Raw genomic sequence first — 12,531 nt, 5'->3', positions numbered from 1 at the left:
AACAGAGATAACTTCTATGCCATCACTCAGGAAAACCCATGTTACTTATATGAAAATTTCATGAAAAAACTCTGAGGAAAAAAAGCCTTGTGTGTGGGGGGGGATCCTGACCCTTTTATCTGCATGGCCCCTATCGGCACCTTCTTCAATTTCTCCCCCCCCCCCCTACTGGAGTCGATCTCACTCACCAATTAAAGTCGTGTTTTTCTGCCCAAAACATGCTACGGTTCCGTGCATGCAGCTCTCACATGACGACATCTCACTTCAGGAGTTTACCTTGAGCGATCGTCATTTGTTTTAAGCTACCTCTATACTAAATTAATCCCCTTTTTAAGAATTTACTTGAATATTTTAATCATAAAATTTAAATTATGGAAAAAATAGGTTCATTACTTAACCTATTTTTTCCATATCCTTTTTTTTTTTGTAATAAGAATCCCTTTTTTATTATTTAGTTAAACAAACAATTTCTGCTATAATTAATTTTCTTGGATGCAAGCATATTTTCTGTCTTTAAATATCTTGTATTAGCTACTTACATAGGATTTTATATTTTTATTTTCTTGTTACACCATGATAACTGAAATTTTTACATTCTTGGTTATCAGGGTGTAACAATAGCACAAATCAACAGATTGTACAGCAGGAGGAAGATGGATACAAGGCTGAAGATGTGGAAGAATGCATAAAGGTGAGGATGAGACATGTAGACAGACTTTTTGTCATCTGCAAACAACTGAATATCCTTCCTTCAATCCATTGGCAATGTCATTGATATAAAGGTTAAACAATAGAGGTCCCAATACTGTGCCCTGGGACCTCACTTGTAACCTTCTGTCTCCTTGATATTGCTCCTCCATACTACACAACTCTCTGATACATATCAGATAGCCAATAATCTGGTTTACTAACTTGACATCTAAACTCATGTGCTGCAACTTAAATATCATCTTATCATGTGGTACCCTGTCAAAAAATGCACTTGTAAAATCAAAAAAAAAAAAAAAAAAAAAGGCAGAATATTCCTTTCCATCATCAGCCATCATTTGTCACTTTATTATAAAAGGCAATCATATTACTAAAACAAGAGCAACCCTTAACAAATCCATGCTTACTCTCACAAATAACATTATCCTGATCAGTCCAATGCTGTAAATGATCCCTCACTAATTTCTCCAGAATCTTAACAGCTACTGAAGAAATATAAACTGGTCTATAGTTTGACAGTTCCAGTCTGTTAGCACCCTTTCTTACCCTTCTTCCACTCCTTGAGCACCTTTCCCATGGCCAGATTTTCATTGAAAAGCCAGGTCAACAGAGCTGTCAGTTCTTTAGTACTTTCTCTCAAAACCTATGGTGAAATCTTCCAGTCCCATTGCTTTATTGACATCCAAAGCACTCAGTATTTGAAACACAGCCTCTCTTCTTGCACTTCTAAATGTTGATCCTGCCCTATTCCTCTAGTATTAAAATCTACTTCTCCAGGATGAAATACCCAATTAAATGAAGTGGAAAATGCATCTCACATATTTGGGTGGATACTCTACCACAAGGTTTATTCTAGGAATATTTGGAGGATACTGTTCAAAATAAGAGTGTAATCATCTTAGCGATCTTATTGTACATGTAAAAAAAAAATCTCCAATTAGGATCTTCCTTTTACATTCCCATCCAATTTGTAAATGTTTCACAACCAGTGTCTACATTCTCTGGCCTACAATAACATGCTTGTAGGTATATCGTTTTGTTAATTTCATTGTTATACCAAATAGCTTTGAAGCTATCACCACATGTACTGCTATTTTCCACTTTCATCCTCACCAGGCATAATTCCTCTGTGATCATTATATTTTTCCTCCTCTTTTCTCCATCATATCCTTCCAGAAGATTCCATATTTCTCTATTTTTATTCCTGCCTGAATATATCATCCTCACTTACCAAGTTTCACTTATGCTAATTATCCTTGGGCATCCTGATTCAGTAAGCACTACAAGTTGTGATTATTTTTTTGATACTCCCTGCATTAGTATACAAACATAACAATCTTCTTTTTTTTTTATTCCATCCCACCATATCTGTCTTCATTCTAGTTACTATACCACCTCTCCCTCTCTCTCTCTCTCTCTCTCTCTCTCTCTTTCTATTCTGACTTCCCTCTCTCCCTTGTTCTTATTGACTCCCCACTCTCATGACTCTGACCTAAAATACTCTCTCGCCTTGTAGACACATCTTTCCACAATGCATGCTCCTCTTGTTTTTTTCAGCTTTTTTTTATCTTAGCCACGGTAACTTTATTTTGATTCTGTGTACTTTCTCTCTTTTTCTCCCATCAAGCAGTAGTTGATCCAAATATCCAATACCAAACTTATTTGAATGCAAGCTTTCTGTCTGAAATTATTCCATATTCCCTTCAGAATGAATCTGAAGGGAATATGGAATTTTTATTCCTGCCTTTCATTCCATATACTTCAACGCAGTACTTGTACAACGCGGTTTCGATAAGATGATTACACTCTTATTTGGGGGTTATTAGAAAGGGTTATTACAATGTCTACACATTGTAATAACCCTTATCTTTTCATATAATTTTCACTGTGTGACTTAAAAATCAAATTTTATCTTCATTAAATATGTGTCTGCCCATATCATGCATGTAGTTATAAGTAGCGAATTTATATTAGGGGAAAATGCCCTTCAGCACGCATGTACGTCAATTGTTAATGTATAAAGTGTTTATTGTTGAATGTTGTCTTCGTTTTCTGTCAGGAAAGTGCATTAAAAATCATAAGTGTGTTAATCTCAAGCTGAGCACTTTATTTTCTGGTGAGTTACATACATAATTAATACGTAATGCTTTTGTTTTATGCAAAAAAAAAAATGTTTTTATAGTAATGGTCACAAACTGCAACGAAAGGGAAAAACCAACATTGAAAAGAAAATTTATTTTTCTTGAAGAAAAACTGAAAATCTTGGATTGGTTGAAAAATGGAGAAAAACCAGGAGCTGTTGCAAGGACTTCGAATTTAAATGAATCAACAATTCGAACAAACAAAATGAACATAAAATCCAAGAAAGTGTTTATTGCTGGGTGAATGGTAAGTGCAAAGCACGTTGCTTGTGTACGCAGTATTCTAATGGGAAAAATTGAGAAATCTCAAATGACTTGGATAGAAGATTGCACTTGAAAGAAAATTCCTTTGGATGGAAATCTTATTAAACAAAAAGCTCTCACAGTTTATAAACATTTATAATGCAGACCAGGAGTTCACTGTTGATGAATCCAGGTTATATTGGAAAAAAAAGTGCAAAAACGTACCTATATTTCAAAAAATGAACGTCAGCTCCTGGATTTGAAGTTTCTAAAGATAGAATTACTCTACTGTTTTGTATTAATGCATGAGGTGATTACATGACAAAAAGAATGCTTATTAACCGATCCTCAAATCCTCGTGCTATGAAAGATTAAAATATGCACTTTATTTTATTTTGCCTAAAACATTCATGCATCATGTGCAATGAAGTTTATATACAATTTGTAAATTTAAAATTTTATACTCTGTCTTTGTTTCATAATTTATATATTTTAATAACTTGCATGAATTACCTGAATTAAATAAAAAATTGTTTTGATGGATATGTCATTGTTATTTATATAATTAAATAAAAAACGATTTTGGAACATAACCCTACTTTTTCTATACGATCTGAGGCTCGCATGACGTGATTTATATAATGCGGCATTTCTATGGACCTAACATCCGCATTATATGAGGGTTACCTGTATTCAAATATTGTATCTCCTTTGTCTCACACAGCCCAGGCATTGTGTCATCCATTATCTCACACTGTTGTTATACTTAGGCAACATATTAACCACTTTTGCAGCTATGCTATTATTCTTTACCTTCCATATCTTCCTCAGATCTCTTTCAGCATTCATTTTTTTTTTTACTCTTCTTCCAGAATAACAACTAACTCTGATGCCTGTTCATTTCTTTCATGAAAAAATCTTAAATTTTTATGCAACATTGAAATTTAATGAAGTTAAATTTAATTAAATTATTAGTAAATACATGCATTATTTTATTAATTAATCATTTAATATAATTTTTGAGATTTTATTTATTTATTTATTCAATTACTGATTTTTAGTTTTGGAATGAGTCATGATGGTCCACACAATGGCTGCCAGGCACCACTTGGTGAACGTCAACATGTAATGTCACCGCATTTGAATTCTGATGCTACTCCACTGATGTGGTCAAACTGTAGTCGAAGTGAAATCACAAAATTTTTAGAGTAAGTGAAAGATATATTTGCTGATTTGATGTGTTTTGCATATTAAATAGTTTTTCTTTTAATAGTTCTTCTTTTTCTTTTAGTCAAGCAAATAAGAAAAGGGTGATCATTATGGGCGATTTTAATTATGGCAATATAGACTGGAATGATCAGATAGCAACTGGAAGTAAAGAAAATGAGTTTCTTGAGTTTTTGGGAGATAACTACCTCAGACGGTATGTAACAGAGAACACATGAGGATTGAGAGTCTTGGATTGGATCATCTCATCAGAGGATGTAATTATAAATGAGGTGTCAAATCATCCATCAATTGGTGAGAGTGACCATGTGGTGATTACCTGGGTGGTTGCCAGCAGTGTGAGGACTTCTGTGGGAGAAGGGAGGATTGAGGGTCTTGGATTTGGTCATCTCATCTGAGGATGTAATTATAAATGAGGTGTCAAATCATTCACCAATTGGTGAGAGTGACCATGAGGTGATTACCTGGGTGGTTGCAAGCAGTGTGAGGACCTCTGTGAGAGAAGGGTATATGTGGAACTATAAGGGTGTTGATTATGAACAGCTCAGGAACCAGCTTGCAGGTGTAGCATGGAATGAGGAGTTAGCTGGAAAGGAGATCAATGCAGCTTAGGGGATTTTCAAAAACTATCTAGTAGATGCAATGTCACAATCAATGTGTATTCCAAGGGTGAGAAGGTTAAATAAAGAAGGTGTGAGATGGATGAATAAAGAGATTAAGCATGCGATACAGAGAAAGAGGGGATTGTGGAGGAAGCATAAGAGAAGTGGAAATAATCGATTCCATGAGGTCTACAAAGACCAGGCAAGAAGGGTGATTTGTTGGTGAGGGTAGCTAAAGAGAGGTATGAACAGCAGCTAGCTAATGAAGCCAGAAAAATCCTAAGTAGTTCTTTCTATATGTAGCCAGCCTTTCTATATGATTATGTAAGGATGATACTGATAGGAGAAAATGCCATAAAGACAGCTGTTGCAGAATGTATGGTGCAGATACTTAATGAGAAATTCATAAAGGTCTTTCAATCTTGTGAATGTGACTTCATTGAGAGATTGAAAGCAGTAGATGATGGGGAGGAGAGACTGACTGTAAGTGAGCAAGAGGTATATGGGGAGTTGAGTAAACTAGATGTTAATAAGGCTGTGGGACTTGATAATATATCACCACGTATTCTAAAGAATGTGCCAGGGAGTTGACACCTGCCTTGACATATTTTTTTAATATGAGTCTTGCACTCGGTCAAGTTCCTAAGGAGTGAAAGGAGGGCAGGTGATAGAACTCAAGCATCAAACTATAGGCCTATCTGTGTGTTAGGTGGTGTAGTTATGTTGCTGGAGAAGCTTGTGAGAACTAGGATCCAGAATTGGGTTGACAACAATGGTATTATCTTTGATGGACAGCATGGATTTGCTAAAGGGAGGTCATGTTTTAGTAATCTACTTACTTATTACAATAAAGTGACTGCTTCCTTGGACAGAGGAAAAGGATACACAGTAATATACTTGGATTTTGCAATGGCTTTTGATAGAGTACCTCATGATAAGTTGACAGTCAAACTTGAGCAGATGGGGTTGGATATTAGATTAGCGCATTGGATTGGAGACTGGCTATCTATAGGTATCAACAAGTTGTGTATGGGGGAGCGATATCCAGGAAAAGGAAAGTCGCTAGTGGAGTGCCTCAGGGGTCTGTTTTGGGGCCATTACTGTTTAACTTGTAACTTCACCTATATTAATGATATAGGTGAAGATTTGGATGGAGATATTCAGTTGTTTGCAGATGATGCAAAGTTGGGACAAACTATGAAGAGTAGTGAAGATGTTGTGGCCTCACAAGAAGACTTGAATAAATTGAGTGATTGGGCACAGAAATGGATATGTGAGTTCAATGTTGCAAAATGTAAGGTTTTAAAATTTTGAAAACAAAGATGGTATGCAGAATTTATGCTTGGTGAGGATATATTGTTGGAGGTGCAAGAAATAAGAGATCTGGGGGGTGATAGTGGATAAGGATCTGAATTTAGGGGACCCATAGCTAAAATTGTGGAGACAATAATTGTGGAACTAAAATTGTGGAGGCTTCTGGGAATGATGCGGAGGACACTGACATGTAGAAGTAGGGATATTCTTGTTCCGTTGTGTAAGGCTTTGATTAGGCCACACATGAACTATTGTGCCAAGATTTGGTCACCTGGTTTTCAGAAGGATGAAGAGATGTAGAAAAGGGTCCAAAGGCGATTGACTAAGGTAGTTTCTGACCTCTGGAATGCCGAGTTTGAGGAAAGATTGAGAAGATGTAATTTTCAGAGTCTGGTGGACAGGAGGAAGAGGGGAGATATGATAGAGACCCTCAAGTTGGTAAGTGGTTGTTATGGGATCAATGCTGGAGAAGTTTTACAGAAAATAGTGGGAGGAGAACCAGAGGTCATCCCTGGAAACTGTATAAAGAGGGTGTGAGTAGGGGAGTGAGGGGCAGGTTTTTTCGTGCAGAGTTGTAAATGATTGGAATGCCTTGCCTGTGAATGTGGTGTCTGCAAAGAGTTTGAATGTGTTCAAGGCACGGTGTATGATAAAAGGACCTCCCAGATAAGTCTTTGACTCCATGAGGTAGTAATAATAATAATAAGAATAATAATAGTGCAGTTTTTATTTTCTTCTAATATTTACAAATATGAAAGGTAATATTAGAATGCTAGAGATTCAACTTTATAACTACATGTAGTTTGAAAAATATATTTTTTTTATTAGTTATTAATTACAAATAATGACAATTGGGAAAATCATTGACTAGTTTCACAAATTTTTATCCATTTTTGTTTCTTCAGAGTGGGAGGTTAAGAAAGACAAAAAAAAAATTTAAATAAAACTCGTTTAAACTGTTGGAATAGAAATAGTCAAAACCAGACAGCAGTAAACCATAACATGCATCAGCTATCTCTTTTGGTAGTTTGGAGGTGACTGTTGGAGAAGTTGAAGTCTTGTATATTCAGAGATCTGATTAGAGATTCTCAGACATCATTTAAAAAGAAATCTAGGTTCCTCTTGAGAGAGCCATGTGAGTGAATAATCACAGTGGATTGTTTGATTAGGCATGAAAGAAGTTATCCTCAAGATAGGGTGGTTCAATATTTTGTTATATTATTTATTTATTTATTTTATATCGATCCCATATATGAGAGGTCGAAGGATCTATAAGCACATCTGTGCCATGTGTAGAATACAGGTGGGGACTGAGATAAAAGCTTATTAATTTTTTTTTTTTTTTTTGAAGGAATGAAGGTTGTAGATGTTTGGGAATACTTAATGAGAAGGCTATCCCAGAGGACAGAGTTGGATGGAATAAAAGATGAAGAAGAGAAACAGGTTCAGTGTGCTTGCAGTTGCACAGTGATGGGATGCTGAGCAGCTGCTGCTGCTATTTTATTAACAGGTGCAACAGAAAGCAGAGGAACGATGGTTGCCAGTTCAGTAGAGCAGTTTATTTATTTATTTATTCATATGGAGTTTCCTCCCTTTTCTCCCCCATCCCTATTGGGGCACATTGAGCCCCCCTCATGGGGGTTATTTCATCCTGCAAGCAGACAAACTGACCCCGTGTGTTCACGGGGCCGGTTTGTCTGCTTGCAGGATGAAAAATCCCAGATAAACTGGAGGAGTAGAGCAGTGACTGATAGTCACTACTCTACTGAAACATTATGTCTGTGAGATAGCGAGTGAGGTGAATCTGTGAAAGAAAGAGATCATCTATGAGCCAAATTGCTCGCTTCTGAACAGCATCAAGAATTTTTAGAAGTTTTAGGTGTACCATTCCAAGTATGTGAACAGTATTCTAAGCATGGATGGATTTAGGATTTATATATAATTAAAAGTTAGTTTGGTATAAAATAGTATCTTGAACAAAAGAGTATGTCTAATTTTTTGGATGCTGAAGAAGCTATTAATAAAGTTCTTTAAAAGGATAAAGGCAAGCTAAAAGAACTTCTGTCTCTTCTCCACCAATATTCCAGGAATACCTTCCATAAGGCTTTATTTTCTGTTACTTTGCCCTGCCAAAATCCTAACATCCATTACAAATTATCTCATTATCTTATTATGAAAGATAGGATCCAAGTGTTTATAAAATTCCATGTTCTTGTAAGGTAGACCATGTTCCATGGTCTACCTTACATAGTTCAGATAAGCAGAGAAGAAAAAAAAGGAACATCACAGCAATGTAGAATACAGAAAAGAGAAAAAATTGGGGAATATATGCATCATGCATCTGCAACAAATCATACCATTGATCGAGACATGGACGCGATGCCCTATCTTGAGGATAACTTCCATTCACTTCTAATCAAGGAATCCATTAAGGTCACTCAAAAGATACCAAGATCTCGTCTTAATTGACATCTGGAAATTGTAATTCATATTTCTCAATATATTAGACTTCATCTTCTCTGACAATCATCTCCATACTACCCAAAGAAACAGCCGACATGTGCCATGCATCACAGTTACCTTGTTTTAATTGTTTCTGTTCCAAAGGTTTATCTGAATTTTGTTTTAATTCTTTTTTTTTGTCCTTTCTCAGCTTACTACTATCATGAAGAAACAAATAGTTATAAGTGCACAAAACTAGTCAGTGCCTTTTTTAAAAAAAAAAAAAAAGAAGAAAAAAAAAAGACAAGCATTATAAACTCAAGGAGGAGCTACACAAACTCATCTAGGAAGACATTTACAAACACTCATGCCTACAGCGGGACTCAAGTTTTCAACCTGAGAGTTTATTAGAGTGGTGGTATGCTATCCATAACTATTATTTTTTTGCATCATGAAAGTTTACATTATTAATAACTTTTATCAACAGTCTTTGTTCACATTAGTCTGTTATCTGTCAGGACTTTAATATTGTTAGATCGTGTTTTCTGTCTTCCAAATCACTTTTTTAATTATTAATTAATTAATTATTGCTAAACTAGCATTTGTATACAAACACAGCAGCTTATTCTTGTATCTATAGCTAGTTCCACTGATACCACTTATTTTATGTGACCTCTCCATGCTTAACTTTTTCTTTTTTTTAAAAGAAAAAGTTAAGCATGGAGTTAAGCAAGAAAAAGAGCAATTTCTTTTTCTCCTTATTCATCTTTGAACCGTCTTCAAATCCAACTGCTTTCCTTTGATATCAGGTCATCCCCTTCCCTTTTTGTCTAAACATGCATTCACATTTTCTTGGAGCATCTACCTTTCTCATGTTGTGGTCCTCTGTCCACCCTGAGCCTTCCCTGTCTGTCTTGCGCACCTGCTCTCTCTCATTCTCTATACTTATGCTGCTCACTTCTTCATTCATAATCACCTCTTCAATCTCTCCTGTCTTACTCTCCCGTTCTTCCACATCGCTTATCACTTGATGAGATTCATTCTCTGCACTCACTTCTCTACCTTCCAGCAGCAATCTTTCCAAGTGACTCACACCAAAACCACTCAAATGCAGTCCATTGCTCCTATACAGTTCACTTTATCCTTCAAACTCATTCCACACATTAACAAACTGCACTCCTCACACATTTCTGCTAACATATCATTCCTAATCCTTGTTCTCTGTCTCATTTCACCACTGTCATACCTGGGCAACATGTTTACTACCTTTCCTATTGTCTCTTATCCATCTTAAGAACCTCATGATATCCAATCTGATGTGTTCTTTGTTCGCAGGCAAGTCATTTGTCCCTATTACAACTACCAACTCTTTTGCTTGCTTACTTCTCATATCCAGTTCCTCAATCACTCTGCTCGTTCTACCTCCAGTAAAACAAACTTTGTGCATCCTCTTGTCCAGCACACCTTTAATAATTGAATCACTATACAATGCCACTCACCAGTCTTTCATTACCTCTTTTATACCAATATTATTAATTTTCTTCCTTTTCACTCTTCCATGCATATCTTGAATTCTCTTAACTTTATTCCGCATCCATTTCATCTCTTGCTTCATCTTAACCACTCAACATTCAAATTTTGCATCACATTTTCGCTCTCATTCATTCTCTCAAGTTTGTTGCTAGCCATACATGCTTATTTGCAGTCGTTTCATTATTTAATCAAACTGCTGCACTCATATTAAAGTAATATGATTGGGTAAATATCCATATTAAAATTAATATAAATGTATTAATTTATAAATATAATATAAATTTATGTTATATATTATTAATGCAGCAGATATTGATGTTCGTTTAAGAACATAAACAGTAGCAAATTGTATAGATTTTAGAGTTAGTGTTGCAAAGAGACAGGGGATTATTAGTTCACTGTGATTGTGCACAATGGCTCCTTTAAGGAGAAACTCTGATCCCTAAGCTATAAATATATCTAATGCAGATATTTACCCAGTCATATTAGGAATAATGGAGCCTCTGTAGCTCAGTCAATATAGATGTAACCCTTTGGTTGGAAAGATCTGGGTTCGATTTACATCAGAAAGATGAGGAATCTTTATCTGGTCTCTTTCAACTAAATGTCAGTTACCTTGTTTCATACAGAGGTGGAGAGTTCTTTTCTCCTGGTAATTTGGGGTTTATCATCCCCCAGAACAGGCAAACCAGTCCTGTGAACACACACACAGCTACAGTCATAAAATATACTATGGCAAGGCAGGCAATGGGAAACCACCTTGCTCATAAATTATATATTTAGTTTAATCTTTTATCCAAGTGTAAGCAAACTAAGTTTACACCTGAGGTATCTTCAGGACTGGGGCAACTCATGGCAAAGGTGGACTGAGTTCTCATCACTTTCCTTAGTATCCCATAATGCAAAGCACATCTCCTTACAGACATGTATAATGCTATGCATTATGGCAAGGGTCACTACCCAGAATATCATAATGGAATATCACAATGAAAGCCATGTCAGTGGCCACTAGATCCAGGGAGATGATGAGATCTAACTCAGTAGTAGAGGTCATACATTCATATAAAAGTAGCAAAATAATGTATTACCATTAGAATATCTGGATTAGAAATGGTTGCATCAAGTTGTAGTAAAAACTACCTCTAGCAAAAATTAAACAAAACATTTTTATCATAAAAATAGAAAAAACAATCACTTTTACACCCACTTTACCATCATCTTGCATAAATGCCAACGTAAATGATGTACATAAATCACATGCAGGCATGTAGATTTATGCACATATTTTTGACTTAGTAGTTATTCATAAGTGATGTCATTTTTAAGTTGTATGGTTACTCCTGTATCTCACATCCTCTTGGCTGTAGAGTGGATATGCTAACCACTTGGCCAACCAGGAAACCAAGATTGCAGCTACAACATCCATAGTCCATCTTAACTGTCCAACTCCATATGATTCCTTTTGCCAAGCATGATACCTGCCCCTGTATGAGATCTGATATTGCTTGCTAGCAAATTTCAAATATCAAATTTAGAATACCTTGCTTTTGGCATCCTCTGGCTTAGGGTTTGCTTGCACTACTCACTAATATTCATGTGCTGTATTTAACCGTCTTCAAATTTTGACAACCATCCTGACCTCTTCAACCTCTTATCTCTGAAGTTTGACTTTCTGCAATCCAGTTACTCAAGTAGTAAGATTATCTTTCTATGTGACATTAATGTTTAGAATCCCAGCTGGCTTCCCTTTTCTAATTCCACTGATCAAGCTGGTAGAAATGTGGAAACCTTTGCTATAAACAGTGATCTAATATAAGTCCTACTTCTCCCAACCAGTATACCCTGTAAGGTGAACTGTCAGTTCATCCCTCCTCTCCTTAACTCTGACTATAATCTTGTGCACATTTCTCTCTGACAGAATGACTTAATCCCCCACCCCTCCCATTTTTTTAGTCACTCCCAACTCCCAAATTCATCTCATTTGGCAATATAAGGGTTCCAAATGAGATGAATTCCAGTGCTTCTGCTCTTCCTTACATGGTCAGACTACTGCTTCCAAACTTTTGATTCAAACACCTGCTCTGAGTGAGTTACAGAAATTATTCTCAAGCTTTCATTCTGTAATCTATTCAAAATTTGAATAGATTACAGAATGGTACACACACACCTGTTGTTAAACCGCAGCCTTAAAAGGCTGCGGTTTAACAACAGGTGTGTGTGTGTACCAGGCCATTTCAAGAAAAAACTTCAGCATACTACATGTGGCTTCTGAACAAGAACTTTCTTTTCATGCTCAACCTACACTGAAGCATACAACAAAT

General features: G+C 36.0%; 1 protein-coding gene across 1 annotated transcript in view; it reads left to right on the top strand.

Annotated features, from left to right (window-relative positions):
• The window catches only part of LOC150100575 (A disintegrin and metalloproteinase with thrombospondin motifs 6-like), a 563,262-nt gene that overhangs the window by 187,663 nt on the left and 363,068 nt on the right, over positions 1 to 12,531 (top strand). The window contains exon 8 of the mRNA XM_090402125.1: positions 4,154 to 4,300. Within this exon, the coding sequence (XP_090258251.1) occupies positions 4,154 to 4,300 (147 nt within the window). The remainder of the gene's footprint in view (positions 1 to 4,153; positions 4,301 to 12,531) is intronic.

This window comes from Typopeltis vanoorti, chromosome 12 (assembly GCF_054136105.1).
Source record: "Typopeltis vanoorti isolate ZY-2024b chromosome 12, IOZ_Tvanoo_1.0, whole genome shotgun sequence".
Lineage (NCBI taxonomy): Eukaryota > Metazoa > Arthropoda > Arachnida > Uropygi > Thelyphonidae > Typopeltis > Typopeltis vanoorti.
The sequence above is the reverse complement of the archived record's forward strand: the minus strand, read 5'-3'. Positions and strand labels throughout refer to the sequence as shown.